Genomic DNA, 17,052 nt, shown 5'->3' with positions numbered 1-17,052 from the left:
TTGCAGAACACATTTCAAATTCTGTTATTTATTTATTTGTTTGTTTTCTGTCTCTCTCACTAGTCCTTTTTTTTTGAGTTGGAGTCTCATTCTGTTGCTCAGGCTGGAGTACAGTGGCATGCTCATGGCCACCGCAGCCTCAACCTACTGGACTCAGGCAATCCTTCCGCCTCAGCCTTCCAAGTAGTTGGAACTACAGGAGTGTGTTACCATGCACAGTTAAATGTTTTAAATTACTTATTGTAGAGATGAGGTCTCGCCATGTTGTCCGAGCTGGTCTCAAACCTGTGGGCTCAGGCAATCCTATCACCTCTGTCTCCCAAAGTGTGGGAATAGAGGGGCAAGCCACCATACCTGGCTCTCTCACTAGTCTTAAGCTCCATGAGGACAGAATCTTGCTATCTTACCATCTATGGCACGCAGTAAGTGATACTGAATAAATATCTGTGAGACCCAGTCTTTTTTTTTTTTTTTGAGTTGGAGCTTACTCTGTTGTCCAGGCTGGAGTGCAGTGACATGATGACTGCTCACCGCAGCCTCGACCTCCTGGGGTCAGATAAAACTTCCACGTTAGCCTCCCAAGTAGCAGGGACTACAGGCATGCACCATCATGCCTGGCAAATTTTAAAATTTCCTTGTAGAGATGAGGTCTCACTATGTTTTGCAGAGATCTTGCCTAAGCTAGTCTCGAATTCCTGGGCTCAGGCAAACTTCTCACCTCAGCCTCCCAAGGTGCTGGGATTAAAGTTGTGAGCCACTGCACTTAGTCTTCATGCATTATCAGTCTTGTATGTACCAGGTATGAAGGGAAAAATCATTCTTTTCTTTACTTCTTTTTTTTTTTTGAGTCAGAGCCTCACTCTGTCGCCCAGACTGGGGTACAGTGGCACAATCATGGCCACCGCAACCTCGAAAACCATTTTTTGCTAGAAGATGACAGTTGGGTGGGTTCCTAAAACTCAGTATATGACCAACATAACTGACAAAAACTCCTCCATTTCCTGATCACTTGGGAATGTGTATATTATGGTTAAAACTGATTGCTTTACTCATTTATTTATCAAATATTTGTGTGCCAACTATGTGCAAGTACTGCTCCATGTGCTTAGGTTGCATTAATACAGAAAACAAAGAAAGCTCCCCCAAGAAGCCTGGTAAATTAAAAAAAAATCTCCCAATCAAGGTGTCTCATTGTTGGAGTGGAGGCTTGTATACCTCTGCCAGTTTAGAATAATCTATGTGATAATGGATTAAAGCTGAAGAAATCAGTAAGAACGCATCTTCAACTTAACATAGATATAGATTACTACATATAAAAATATTTACAGATGTGAGTTTTACATGGGTTAGTATACACACGTATATGTCTTTTCTCTGTCTGTTGAGAGAGCCTAAAAGAAATGTCACCTGACACTTCAGTAGCAATGAGCATCCCTTGAACCCATTATGTTGGTTTCTAGTACCATTCTCTGCAATAAAAGGAACAGGACTTCTTGAAAAAAAAGAAAAAAGGCTGATAATAGGACTTGGATGGGTGATATACAAGATGAGTCTGGAACATTTTGTAGTGCTAGGAAGTAAAGAAGTACTGAAAAAAAAATTTTTTTAAAAAAGCGAGTATGTGAAAAGCCACAGGAGCCAACTAAAAGAGCCGTCAGTGGCTAAACCGAAAAAAATGAAAGGACAAAATAAATAAAGTAGGACTGGATTATAACCCAAAGTATAAATTAAATACTGATGAGTTCATAAACAAGTAAAGAATTAATAAATGGGGGAGAAGAGACAAATCTCTTTGCAAAAGAATTCCAAAGAAGTTATGCAGATATTCCACCCTAAAGGAGGAGCAGTATAACTCCTCAAGTGTGGGCTGCACGTAGTGACTTCTGTCTAAAGTATACAGTATAGAATGGGAGGAAAAAGAGTAACTTTAGAGAAACCTGACAAACACTGCTTCAGTCAGGTGATCAAGGTCAACATCAACAGCCATAATTCATGTTGATGGTATATACACTTGACATGATGTAAGGGAAAAGGCACTTTACCTCTGTGACCTTCCTCCTAAAAATCCATAACCACCATCCAATCATGAGAAAAACATCAGACAAATGCTAATAGAGGGTCATCTTACAATATCTGACTAGTACTCCTCAAAACTACCAAGATCAGCAAAAACAAGGAAAAGTCTGAGAAACTGCAAAGTCTAGAGAAGGCTAAGGAGACATGACAACTAAATGTAATGTGGTATCCTAGATGGGATCCTGGAGCAGAAGAAGGACAGATAAAAACAAAGGGAACCAGTGTAAACTATGAATTTAGTTAATAATAATGTACTAATATTGGTTCATTAATTGTAACAAGTATAATATATGAATGTAAGAAGCTAATAATAGGGGAAACTGTACGGGGTAGGGGGAATATAGAGGAACTCTCTGTCCTTTCTGTTCACTTTTTCTGTATATCTAAAACCATTTTAAAAAGTAAAGTCTAGTAATAAAAACAAAACTAAATTTCCTGATCAAAGACTATTGTATGTTACCAACAATATTAGAGTACAAAGATATTCATTAAAAATTAAGATTGAGGCTGGGCTCGGTGGCTCAGCTTGTAATCCCAGCACTTTGGGAGGCTGAGGCGAGTGGACTGCCTGAGCCCACAGGTTCAAGACCAGGCCGGGCAACTTGGCGAGACCTTGTCTCTACAATAAATAAAAAGGTAGCTGGGTGTGGTAGCACGTGCCTATAGTTCTAGCTACTTGGAAGGATCCCCAGAGCCCAGCAGGTTGACGCTGGGGTGACCATGAGCATGCCACTGCACTCCAGCCTGGGCAACAGAGTGAGACTCCAACTCAACAACAACAAACTAAGATCGAAAAAAATTAAAATTGACTTAAAGTTAATTTTGAAATTTATAAAATTAATTTTTCCACTTGAATATTACTTAAACAATTAAATAATTCAACTGAAATGACCAAAGAGAGGGTGACATAGGCATCAGACACCTTAGGAAAAAGACTGATACTATAGATAAGTCAGTTTTACAAAGGCAGTCCTTTCTCATTATGTACCACTGAGGTTTTGATTAGAGTTAATCAAGCCAGAAGCAGATTAGGTTTATGAGATAATTTCCCTAACCTTTTCAAGAAAGATGGGCTGCTGTCAAATGCAGAATGCTTAAGGATAGAATGAGTGGATATTATTATTCTTTTTTTTTTTGAGTTGGAGTCTCACTCTGTCGCCCAGACTGGAGTGCAGTGGCATGCTCCCAGCCACCACAGCCTCGACCTGGTGGGCTCCGGCGATCCTTCCGCCTCAGCCTTCCGAGTAGCCAGAATTACAGGCACGCGCTACCATGCCCGGCTAATTTTTGATTTATTGTGGAGGTGAGGTCTTGCCAAGTTGCCCAGGCAGGTCTCGAACCCGCGGGCTCAGGCAATCCACTCACCTCAGCCTCCCAAGGCGAGGGATTACAGGCTGAGCCACCGAGCCCGGCTGATATTATTATTTTAACCACTTTTTTAAAAATGGGTAGTTGTACAGGGGGAAAGAAGCAGGCCAGCCTGGGATGTGGTGGCTCATGCCTGTAATCCCAGAACTTTGGGAGGCAGAGGCAAGAGGATTGCCTGGGCCCAGGGGTTCAAGACCAGCCTGGGCAAACTCTGTAAGACCTTGTCTCTATAATAAATAAATAAATTAGCCAGGTGTAGTGGTGTATACCTATTGTCCCAGCTACTCAGGAGGCTGAGGCGGAAGGACTGGAGTCCAGGTGGTTGAGGCTGTAGTGGCTGTCAGTGTGCCACTCACTCCAGCCTGGGCAAGAGTGAGATTCCGACTCAAAAAAAAAAGAAACAGTCCTGCATTCATGCTGTGGGGTCAGAATGCCCAGCTCATATCCTGCCTTAATTACTTGCTATCTTTGGGACTCTGGATAAGTTACTTAGCTTCTCTGTGCTTCAGGATTCCCTTCTGTAAAATGGAATTATTAGTATTTCCCTCAACGTGTTGTGAAGATTATACAAACCCTATCCACTGCTTAGAATAAGCCAAGAGAATAGGAAGGACTTCACAAATACCAGAAATTATCTATTAGCAAAAACCTGGTTAACCAAACCAAAGGAAAAAATGTACTAACAGATAACAAGTAAGCATAGTGGTCAGTGAAGGTTAAGGGAAAATTAAATGACTCTTTTATTTATTTATTTGAGTTGGAGTCTCATTCTGTCGCCCAGGCTGAAGTGCAGTGGCATGCTCATAGCCAGCCCAGCATCGACCTGCTGGGCTCTGGTGATCCTTCTGCCTCAGCCTTCCAAGTAGCCAGAACTATAGGCGTGTGCTACCACCCCTGGCTAATTTTTTATTTATTGTAGAGACGAGGTCTCGCCAAGTTGCCTGGGCTGGTCTCAAACCTGCGGGCTCAGGCAGTCCACTCACCCTGGCCTCCCAAGTGTTGTGATTTACAAGCTAAGCCACCGAGTCCGGCCTATGATTCCTTTAAAGCAATGAGTCCTAACAGATCTCAAAGAGGTGGTTTCTCTTGTTTTATAAGGAGAAAGAAGTTAAGTATAGTTGTCAGGTTCCTCATATGCTAGATACAGCCACAGAAGAGTGGTAGTTCTATACTTTAGTATAGGATTATTAATTTAAGAACTGGTTGGGCATGGTGGCTCATGCCTGTAATCTCAGTACTTTGGGAGGCTGAGGCAGGAGGACTGCTTGAGCCTAGGAGTTTAAGACCAGCCTAGGCAATAAAGTGAGAACTCACTTGTACAAAAAATGAAAAACTTAGCTGGGCACGGTAGTGTGCGCCTATAGTTCCAGCTACTTGGAGGGCTGAGGTGTGGGGATTGCTTGAGCCCAGGAGGCTGAGGCTGCAATGAACTCTGATCGTACCACTGCACTGTTTTAAATGTGTATATATGTGAACCCTTGTGCTTCTTTTACAACCTAGGTGTCGTTATCAAGGATATACCTGTTTAGGAGGGATTTGGCTACTAGACTTGCCTGTGGTTGGACCCAAAAGGCCTATCAACATAGAGAAATACTTTATTAAAATGAAAGGGGGTGGTAGAGAAGACAAAGTCATGTTCTTGAGTTTTTTTCTTCCTTGTTTGTTCCCATTTTAGGAAGGAAGGAAGGAAAGAAGGAAAAGAAAAGGAGACACTTGTAAACAACAGGTGCTAAAGGTAGCTCAGAGCAAGGTCTCAGGAACATGGTGACTAGTTCTATTCCCCTGGACAGAGCTGTAGTAGTTCTCAATAATTTCTGAAAACAGTTACAAACAAAAATCAAAATAAAAATCTTTTGTTTAATTTTTTTTTTTGAGTTGGAGTCTCACTCTGTCGCCCAGATTGGAGTGCAGTGGCCGGGAGCGGCCACTGCAGCCTCGACCCACTGGGGTCCAGCGATCCTTCCGCCTCAGCCTTCCAAGTAGCTGGAATTACAGGCACACGCTACCATGCCCGGCTGATTTTTTTTTTTTTTGACTTATTGTAGAGATGAGGTCTCACCAAGTTGTCCAGGCGGGTCTCCAACCCACGGGCTCAGGCAATCCACTCACCTCAGCCTCCCAAAGCACGGGATTACAGTCTGAGCCACCAAGCCCAGCTTCTTTAGTTTAATTTAATCCTTATCCAAAAAAAAATTTTTTTTAGCACCTAAGTTTGTATCTTAGGAGTTCCTCAGTTTGTCGCTATTCCCTATTCATCTTTCTACTTCCTGCTTCATAAGGAATAAAATGAAAAAGTCAGGAGAAATCAGGAGAAAGGTAGTTGAGAAGTCAGGTACACAGATATTAATTGCAATCTGGAGCAGACAAATCACCTGCACTGGATTTGAAAGGGTAGGCAAATTAATTCCATAGTGCATTCTGAGTTTCCTGTCCTCTTTCCTAATAGTTCTGTCACAATTCTAACTTTTTAGAAGAACACAAAAGGCGAAGTGCTTAGGGTTTAAGCTTTAATGCTTTGCTTTTTAATCCTGAAACAGAAATAAGAACGAACTTTTTGAGCAAGAGACATGCAAGTAGTAAATGGGGCACAAGTGTGACAAGGCCACAGCAGAAAAGCAGCATTTATCTCACATGCCACCATGAAAATTCACATAAAAGAAGTCAGCAAAATTCTGACCCATAGGGTCTTCTGCTCATTCACAGGACAAAATGCCACCGATAACAGACTAGAACAAAATCAAGAGGCTTTCTGGATGCCAACATGCAAAAGGGAAGGCTTTGATTCCATTAAGCAGCTTACATTCAAAAGCTAAACTATTTACAAACTACACTCCTCAGCTCTGGTTTGCCTAACACAAAAAGCATGCACAAATTCAAGTATCATTCCTTTCTATTTTCAAAGACAGAGCTCCTGTATTACCCAATTTGTTTGGATATACAGGTAGATTAAAAGCAAGAAACAACAGTATTAATTTTAAAACACACACGACCATGCCTATTTACCTTGAATGGGATAAGAATAATGTGCTGGGCTTGGCTGGCTTGTGGTTAACCCTGTAGTGCAGGTAAAAACACTGTGTTGACTTGGAGATGGAGTCTGAATTAAACCACTTTCAGATTTCATACCTGGCCACAATGCACCTGAATCAGATAAATTGGACCAATTACAAACAATACACTGGGACTGAGGAGCATGGTTATGCTTTCAAATATCAGCCAGTAGGTTTAAAATCTAAATCTTAAAACAAAAATAAATTTGCTTGTAAGAAAAAATTGATTCTCCCACTTGTAATATACCACAAGCAAATACACTTTGAAAGAATCGGGGATGGGGGCCAAAGAAACAAAAATCTTGCCACAAACCCCAATAGTGAGATATATATATATAAATTCAATGGCTAGGGGAAAATGACCAGGTTTCAGAAAAAGAGTTTTTGACACTCAACTGGAGTATCTGTCATAAAGAATGCCTGATGTTCAAGTACATGATAAGTCAATTACTCAAATTATTAAAGTGGGAGACATTTCACATAAGTTTAAAATTCACTTACACATGAAACAACACCAAATTTTCTAAAATATATTAAATACTTCTCTGCCTTCTCAATCTGGTTATTTTGTTACTTTAGTTTCTTCTACTTAGGAAAGACATACCTGCTTATTTTTGTAAATTAAAAACATTACAGAAATATGTACAGAAAATATAAAGTCATATATAAACCCATCATCCAGACTTAACCATCATTAACAGTTGGTATAAGAGTCATCCAGATTTCTTCTATGCATTCATTAATCCTCTTTTTAATAAAAATAGGATCATGTAATATACATACTATCCAAAATTTGCTTTTCCACATAATACCTCTGCGAGACAACTTTCCATAGTGGAATATATAAATCTATACGGACAGACATCATGGCTGCTTACTTTTATCATATGCTCTGAATGGCAGTCTTTATACAGGGCCACCAAAACAAAGTATGATGTCCGCTCAAAAGATGGTGTTAATCACCATGAATGCTAGTGTCACCATGCAGCAGGCAGGACAAAGAAAATGGCAGAAGCATGGTTGAGCGAACATCACACTACAAATTACTATCAAAATTTAATTCAACTTCAAAAAGTAATACATAGATGCATTTTGGGGGGGCACCTCCTGTATTTATGGCCAGGCATGGTGGCTCATGCCTATAATCCAGTACTTTGGGAGGCTGAGGCAGGAGGATTGCTTCAGCCCAGGAGTTTGAGATCAGCCTGGACAACAGAGCGAGACCTTGTCTCTAAAAAATATACATACACACACACACACACACACACACACACACACACACACACACACACCTTTTTGTGCTTTCTTAGCAGGTAGGAAAATAGCAAATACACCTTTAGATTTTCTCAGAATTATTGATACAGAGATCAATACTGTGCTGTGCTACATATTACAGAGACACTATAGAGGCTGTTGTGAAGTGCAAAGATGTTTGTTTAGTACTAAATAGAATTCAATTATAGTTCTATGATTTTTAGGTTCTTATATCACTGTTTTTTGCTGTGATCTGTTACTTCTCAACTTTTGTGGCTGTGCTTCCCTTTTAATTTGCAATAAACTAGACAACCATAAGTAAAGCTGTGCTTCTGCATGAGAGCCTAAGGATAAGCAAAATGCTCACGAGTATATAGTTGTTTTGGTTTTCTGAGTCAGAGTCTCTGTCACCCAGGCTGGAGTTCAGTGTTGTAATCATGGCCCCTGCAGCCTCAATCTGCGAGGTTCAGGCAACCCTTCCATCTCAGCCTTCCAAGTAGCTGGAACTACAGGCATGTGCCACAATACCTGGTTAATTTTTTGATTTATTGTAGAGACGAGGTCTCGCCAATTTGCCCAGACTAGTCTCAAACTTCTGGGCTCAGGTAATCCTGTGCCTCTGCTTCTGAAAGTGCTGGGATTATAGGTGTGAGCCACAGCACCAAGCGAATGCACAGTTTTAGTGATAATTTTGGTTATGCAAAAGTCTATTTTTATTTTTTTTGTTTTTAGTAGGAGTCTCACTCTGTCACCAGGCTGAAGTGCAGTAGTACTATCACGGCCACCACAATCTCGACCTGCTGGGCTCAGGCAATCCTTCCGCCTCAGCCTTCCAAGTAGTTGGAACCATAGGCAAGCACCACTGCATCTGGCTAATTTTTTGATTTACTGTAGAGACGAAGTCTCATCAAGTTGCCTAGGCTGGTCTAGAATCCCTGGGCTCAGGCAATCCTCTTGCCTCCACCTCCCAGAGTGCTGGGATTACAGGTGTGAGTCACTGCACCCAGCAACAAAAGTCTTTTTTTTTTTTATGAGACAGAGTCTGTTGCCCAGGCTGGAGTGCAGGGCATGCTCACAGTCACTGCAGCCTTGACTTGCTGGGCTCAGATGATCCTTCCGCCTCAGCCTTCAAAGCAGCTGGAACTACAGATGCGTGTCACCATGCCGGCTAAGTTTTTTGATTTACTATAGAGATGAGGTTGCCCAGTTGCCCAGGCTGGTCTGGAACCCTAGGCTGAGGCGAGACCCCAGAGTGCTGGGATTACAGGCTTAAGCTACTGCGCCCAGCCAAAAGTCTATTTTTAAAGAAACTTAATGACTGGCTATTCACTGTATTTTGAACAGCTATGGCTGCTGGGTCAGATGAAGTTGATAATTAGGTCTAAAAAGATTCATCAATCAAACACCTTCCATGTATGAAATCAACACTAAGGTTAACCATGGCTTCAACTTCAACGATAATTCATTTGATTTACTCCTATACGATAAGGAATTTATAGTCAGTCAATACATATATGCAATAGAAAATATTAATATATTGAGAATGAGGATCTCTGCTTTACCAGGATACAGAGATATCTCATTGCATCTCAGATTTGTTAAATTTGTTTAAATTTAAGAACAGTAAAGAGAGATGTGAAAAGGTTAAAAGGATGAAAAGGGGACATGGCAACCGCTTTTGCCCTAAATTCTTAATGCATAAAAATAGAAATGTCATATTTTTTCTCATCTATTAATCATATGAAATAACTTATTTGAAAAGATTGAGAAATACTGACAACTCAAGCATGAATTAGAAGGATCGCCATCCCTGCCCCCAGTCCATGATTACTTAAATATGTCTTGTCCAGGTTAGCCACAGTTAAGGTTCTTGCTATATTTAATTTCCAATAATAAACATATTTGAGATTATATTTTAAACATTCATAATGCAAAATGTGAATCAGTGCTATGATTCTTGGTAGTTGTGTACTACATTTTTTGTAAACAAACTGCCATTTCAATGTCACAATAACTTCCAGATTTATAATAATCAATGTGATTTCTTTTTCCAAATAGATTTGACTCTAAGGTGTTGGATTTATAACCAAGTTTACTATTACACTGTATTAAAATAATACTTTATTAATACAATGGAACTTAGCGTGCTTTGCTAGTCTTATTATTTGGTGTGGTTTTTTTTTAAATTTTCAAACTGTAAAATGTCCATAAACTAGTCTCCCTTCTAAGGTCAAAAATTATGACACACATGACCAAGATAAGTAGGAGATAGCCAGTTTTGAATGTTTTTGGCCAGAAACACTAAGTAGATATTTAATATATAATTATTTTATTAGGAATAAAAGATAATATGGACACTGCTTCCAGCATCACTACAGTCTTGCTCTTTAGGAGTGCAAATAATCCTCTAAAAGCACTCCTTCCAGAATTCCAGATAAGAGGCAGCATAACCAAATAGTCTGACTCTGCGGCACTGCTACCCATAGTAAACAAGGAAATCAAGCCCTGGTTACCTGACTCCTTGCCCATTCCTTTATGCCTGCAACTACAAAGCTTCTCAAGTACTTTTAAGCACCAAGAGTCTGATATGGAGAAACTGCTGGTCTAACAATGGGAAAGAAAGTCTGTCCCTGGATACTAACCTCCTGCTGTCCCCACAATTGGGTCTTACCATAAAATCTACCTAAGTTTCTTAGCACTATCAGTTAGTTAGTAACTAACCAATTTATCTGATCAGTTCAGTTTACAGTAACAAATATCAGCGTAGTGAACCTTTAGAGATTAGTTAGTTTAGGAATTGAACTACACATCAATGCCAGAAAAAAGCACACCAAAGAATACTTTGGTTTGTTGATTTCAATAGCTCATTGGATGAGTTACTATAAATACTAAATAGCTTAATCTGAATAGTTTTCCTGATTGTAAACGAAGCAGCTGTATATTATTAAAAAGAAGGCCAGGCATGGTGGCTCATGCCTGTAATCTTAGCACTTTGGGAGGCTGAGAAATGCTTGAGTTCAGAGTTTGAGACTGGCCTCAGTAACACATATTAAGATCTCATCTCTACAAAAAATTTTTAAAATTAGCTGGATGTGAACATGCCTGTAGTCACAGCTACTCAGGAGGCTGAGGTGGAAGGATCACTTGAGCCTCGGAGTTGGAGGTTGTGGTAAGCTGTGATGGTGCTTCTGCACTCTAGACTATGTGACAGATTGAGACCCCAATGCTCCCTCACCAAAAAAGAAAAATATAGAAAGCGGGAAAAAAAAATCTCACAGCCTCCCTACAAGAGAAAAAAAATGTACAGGTACTCCTCACTTTGCATAGAACTATGTTCACCAAAACCTGTGAATATGTGAACTGTGGCCTTGCTTTGCACAGTTCTGTGATAACTGAAATAAAATTTGTAATGTCTGCCCTGCTAAAATCCACATTTTTTTCTTCAAGTTACTCTTGACACACATATTTTTAAAAATACTAAACTGGCTGATACAGGCATGGTGGCTCTCGCCTATAATGCCAGCACTTTGAGAGGCTGCGGCAGGAGGATTGCTTGAGCCCAGGAGGAGTTCGAGAGCAGCCTAGGCAACATAATGAGACCTCATCTCTACAAAAAATGAAAAAAAAAAAAAAAATCAAAACAAAATTAACTGGGTGTGGTGGTACATGCCTGTAGTCCCAGCTACTTGGGAGGCCGAAGCAGAAGGACTGCTTGAGCCCAGGAGGCTGAGGCTGCAGTGATCATGTCACTGCACTCCAGCCTGGACAGAGTGAGACTCCAACTCAAAAAAAACCAGATTATTTATAATGGCTGCATAATTTTCCACTCTATGGGTACACTGTAATTTACACTTAGCTTAATATTCAATACATAGGTAGTTTCTATTTTTTGCTATTATAAATATTGCTGCAAGGAATATGTTGGTCAGTAAATTTTTGTGGGTATTTCTAATTAGTTCCATAGGATAAATTTCCAAAAGTGAAATTACTGAGGGAAATGGAATAAGCATCCTTAAGGCTCTTAATATACATTGCCAACTCATCCATCTCACATTGAAGTTATTTTAAAAGAAATCATTTAGTGGCAGCTAAAGGTATATTTTTCACACATACTCCTTCAGATCACTAGAAATTAAAACTCTAATAATCCCTGTTCTGCTATCTCATTTGTATATGGCTCTGGAAAGAATATGATCAGTATTCCTTTACTTTTAAAGATGGCTCAGTAGCTCAGCCTGTAATCCCGCACCTTTGGGAGGCTGAGGTAAGTGGATTGCTTGAGCCCGCGGGTTCGAGACCTGCCTGGGCAACTTGGCGAGACCACATCTCTACAATAAATCAAAAATCAGCCAGGCATGGTAGCGCATGCCTGTAATTCCGGCTACTCGGAAGGCTGAGGTGGAAGGATCGCCGGAGCCCAGTGGGTCGAGGCTGCGGTGGCCGGGAGCGGCCACTGCACTCCAGTCCGGGCAACAGAGTGAAACTCCAACTCAAAAAAAAAAGATTACTCTAATACAGCCTTCCTAGATTTCTTCTAGTCTTTTCTCTTTCATTCAAGAGGAAAAAGTTTTTAAATTTCAAACTCAACTCTGAGATCATTTTTTGGATATAGATCTAAAGTTATGAGCATCTCTGAAATTAAACAGACCTGGGTTCAATCCTAACCCCAGGCATTTACTAATTGTATGACCTTGGGGTATTAATTTAACTAAACCTTAGTTTCATCATCTACAGAAAGGGATATTCTGAGGCGGAAGGATCGCCGGAGCCCAGCAGGTCGAGGCTGCGGTGGCCGGGAGCGGCCACTGCACTCCAGTCTGGGTGACAAGAGTGAGACTCCAACTCAAAAAAAAAGAAAAAAAAAAAAAGAAAGGGATATTGCCAGTACTTACCTATAAAGACAGTTCTGAAGATTAAATGATAAAATAATATAAAGTGTAAAATATTTATTCTTAGCATATTCCTTGGTATAGTAAATGCACGATAAATATAATATTGAGATTTTCTGAAGCCCTATTTACACCTGATATAAAACAAGACTAGTAATCTAAAAATAGGCAACACTACTAAAATAACATAATATAGCCAAATCTTGATTTCCAAAGAAAGAAATCAAGTGTTTGCTCATGTTTAAGTGAACATGTTACCAAAAGAAGCTACATGATAAAATTAAAAATGCCTTTAAAAATAGACACTTTTAAAAGTATTGCAAACATTTCATAATTTCCCTGAGAAATTCTGAGAATATGCCATGTCTATCATCCACATTATCTCAACCTAAATCTCAGTCCAGTAAATCTCATATATTACTTAAAGTCAAATTAAACTAATGAATATCTCTCTCTGAATTACTAACAGAAAAGAGCCTATAAATTCAAATCAAAACTGAAGGTAAAAAAAAAAAACTATTTAAATTAGAGCGGTCAGTCACATCAGGGATAGATAGGAATTTGAAACTCTTGGGACTTAACACTGGCTAGTGGACACAGTCATTTCATCTTTGATATTGCATTGAATTTTTAGATGCCAATTATTTTATATGGTTATGGAAAATAAATTATAGTATAATTTTACTAGCCTATTATTAAGCAGATGAAAAAATTAGCTTTAGACAGACAAAAAGAAATAAATACAAACATATTCACAGAGGGTTCTCCTTCCAAAATCACCAGTCTTGGCTGGTTAAATATATCACAAATATAAGATCTAAGTATACTGGCCAGTTCTGACAGGCATGGGGCATGAATGTACAAATAAGGAAGCAAGAAAATTTGTTTCCCTTGGCTCATGACGTTATCAGCTACTACTATCATTAAACATAACTCTTAATGTTTGTTTCTAACAGTTACCAGGAGTCAAAGCATGCTAACAAGCCTAAAAGTAACAAAGTTGTCACTATCATAAATGACTAGCCAAATGGGCCAGGAGAAATAGAAATACAGAAACCAATAGCAGGAAACACTAATGCATCCAGAATCTGTGGTGATCTGTCTGGAAAATTTTTCTAATTCCTAGCTTGCTTAAATGAAGTCTACAGAGATATAGTTTTATTAGCATATTATAAACATTTTCAAAATATAGCTTTCTTTTGCTTTTTTGCCACCAGTTTTAGGAAAGCAGGGAAGAGGCAATGAAGCACACTGCATGTATCTATCTATCCATTTACACACACATAAAAAAAATTAGTACAGATAGTAAGAACCCAAAGAACCTCAAAGTGATTTCTGGTAAATCATTCTAATTTACAGTTCATGTCCAAGATACCTAAAACCAATAAAAATAACTCCCTATGCACTTAATAAGGTTAGAGAAAACTAGGGATTTCCTGCATTTTAAGATGATGTTTCAGTTCACCAGAACAATAATTGATCAGTTTCAGGTGAGGGGTCGGGAGAGGGAAGAAAGGAAGAAACTGGCAAAAAACAAAACCAACTAAACAAAACCACAGAGTAAACTATGATGCATATTCTATCTGGATATTTAGACTACTTGGCTTTAGCAGGAAACTGGCCACCTCAAATATATTTATTGTGCTTACCTAACCATGGTACCATGTTACACTGTATACAAAGTAAGCCAAATCAATAGTAATTCCTCAAAGAGTTTTTCAAACACTTAAAGATTCCACGCTTCAGGTCAAGACTTAGTACACAGGAAATAGCTAGACTTTGGTGGATAAACAAATGAGTATTGAAAAACTATGATTCTATATTACAGTCATCAAACATACTGTTGGAAGTTGCATATCCAACTTCCACCACACATGTAAGTAGTCGATAAAGGATAATGCATTTTTCAGTTTTCTGGACAAGCCAGCATAACTGATAGAAATTTTTGAAGAATAAAACCAACATTCTTAGAAACTGCTTTCAATAGGATCCTTACCAAAAGGAGGTAGTCCATACGTTTGGGTTGCCTGAGGGTAGACAGCATAGGGTTGAGATTGCTGTAGTGTCTGGTACTGAGCCTGACCAGGGTAAGCAGTTTCCGAAACAGGAACTGAGAGGATATGTGCATAAGGTCTAGAAAAATTCAAGAAAACAAAACTTTCATGTGTGATTATTTTAGTAATGAAATAATAGGTAACACGCTAACAGAAAAAAATTAGCAACAAAAAGACTAACCTTTCACATAAAATGACTCTAATGATCAGAAAGTAGAACCTTTTTCTCTTTTTCAGATTCTGCTATCAGCTACTCAAGGAACAATTTTATGAAAAATTTAATAGTTTCAAACATTCTCCTATGTTCCAGTTATCATCCTACAAACAATTACAGTACATACATGCATGGCCCAATATGAGATACAAGGATGAATTAAACTTGTGTATGTCCTTATGTCTACATATAGAATAAAACCCTATATGTTTTAAATAAAATAAAACTAGAGAGACATGATTGGCAATTAGTTCTCATTCTCCACCTAACCCTCTGGGTCAAACTAAAGTTCTAAGAGGGAAACTGGGACTTGGAAAAGAGGGGAGGCTGGTAGACAAAAGCCAAGCAACCATATTAGAAAATGGGGTAGGTATGAGCCTCAATATTCTCAAATCAAGCCTAAAAAACAGAAACCAGGTAAACTAATATCTGGGAAGTTCCAGGCAGGACTCAATCTCCCTAAGTTAGAGTGGTCAGTCACATCAGTGATAGCTAGGAATTTGAAACTCCTGAGACTTAACACTGGCTAGTGGACACAGTCATTTCATCTTTGATATTGCATTGAATTTTTAGATGCCAATTATTTTATATGGTGAATTATGCTGTAATTATAATGCAAGAAAAAAATAGTTATAAGTACCATATGTCATAATAAGAAAATACAGAGAGGCAAAGTGTTTTAGAAGGGGAAAACGATTTTTTCCACCTTTGGGGAAGAGGAAATGAAGGAAGGCCATAAAGAAGTGGTATATAAGCTGAGCAGATGGGATGTGTAGAAATGGGAGAGAAAGTGTGATCTAGGACCAAAAAAAAATAAATAAAATAAAGCCCTGCCAAGGTACAGAGGAAGGAAAGCAAAGGCTTCAGCCTGTAAAGAGCACAGATATTAAGAGAAAGGAAGTAACAAGAGAAAGATAACAAAGACCTTGAATGCCAAACTAAAAGAGTTCAGACAAATCTGAAACGGAGAACCACTGAAATTGTTAAGCAAAGAGTGAAAAAATCAGAGTTATTCTTTAGTAAAGATTAATTTGAAACTGTTTTGTAAAATGGTTTAGAAACAATAGGAGAAACTGGAAATGAAGGTCCAGTTAAAAAATTGTAATTTTCAGATAACTGGTGAAGTCTGAATTAAGACGGCATAGCTAACAAGGTGTCCTGAATGTAGCAAATACTTTAAAAATGATAAATGAATTTGGAACATATGACATATTCATGTCTCAATAGATTCTTAAAAACTGAATTAAAAAATGTATATTCTTCCTAGCCAGATCTGAGTCCAGCAAATAGCTCAGGTTACAGTTGTTATTCAAGTCACATGGAAACGATTTAAAATCTTAGGGAACTCAAATGGATTAATCTCCAGGTATGTAAAATATCATAATATCCTTTTACATGCAGTGTCTTTATAGCTCAAGGCTCAATTATGTTTTCACATTTTGTATCTCATTTCTTCCCTATAATCCAAGAAAACAGGTTCAGTTGTTTCACAGAAGAAAACCATGTGAAAATGACTGGTATAGGACATCATAAGTGTTAATATCAGATAAGAATTTAGAGAACACATTGGGTTGACTGTTTTGTTTTTGTTTTTGTTTTTTTTGAGTTGGAGTCTCACTCTGTCACCCAGACTGGAGTGCAGTGGCCACTCCCGGCCACCGCAGCCTCGACCTGCTGGGCTCCGGCGATCCTTCCATCTCAGCCTTCCAAGTAGATGGAATTACAGGCACGCACTACCAAGCCCGGGTGATTTTTTGATTTATTGTAGAGATGAGGTCTTGCTGCCCAGGCGGGTCTCGAACCCATGGGCTCAGGCAATCCACTCACCTCAGCCTCCCAAAGGTGTGGGATTACAGGCTGAGCCACCGAGCCCGGCGGGTTGACTTTTTAATTAGTTTAGTTTCTAACTAATACAAAATTTAAAAGGAACAAATGGATACAACCAGCGGGAAAAAAGCCAGTTTCCTTTTCATAACAGCCCCATAGGTATATCTCTCCTGTTACCAATTTCTTCATGTATTCTGCATTTGTAAGCACATGAGAATATATCCTGGCTTAATGGGCACACTTGCATGTGCCTTTATATATACAGGCCCATTCTTTACTAACATACAATTGGTAGCTTGTTATATACAGCGCTCTGCACC

At 39.0% G+C, this 17,052-nt stretch overlaps 1 protein-coding gene across 3 annotated transcripts in view; it reads right to left on the bottom strand.

Annotated features, from left to right (window-relative positions):
• Positions 1–17,052, bottom strand: part of EYA3 (EYA transcriptional coactivator and phosphatase 3) — a 114,546-nt gene that overhangs the window by 42,829 nt on the left and 54,665 nt on the right. For 2 of the 3 annotated variants that reach the window (XM_008066500.1, XM_008066493.2), the window contains 2 exons: positions 14,634–14,770; positions 6,448–6,585 (listed from right to left, as the gene is read on the bottom strand). In XM_008066500.1, coding sequence (XP_008064691.1) covers positions 6,448–6,585; positions 14,634–14,770 — 275 coding nt within the window. The remainder of the gene's footprint in view (positions 1–6,447; positions 6,586–14,633; positions 14,771–17,052) is intronic. The other variant, XM_008066497.1, reaches the window with a different exon arrangement.

This window comes from Carlito syrichta, unplaced genomic scaffold (assembly GCF_000164805.1).
Source record: "Carlito syrichta isolate Samal-C Ts95f unplaced genomic scaffold, Tarsius_syrichta-2.0.1 Scaffold105233, whole genome shotgun sequence".
NCBI classification, from domain to species: domain Eukaryota; kingdom Metazoa; phylum Chordata; class Mammalia; order Primates; family Tarsiidae; genus Carlito; species Carlito syrichta.
This window is presented reverse-complemented; position numbering and strand designations above follow the sequence as displayed.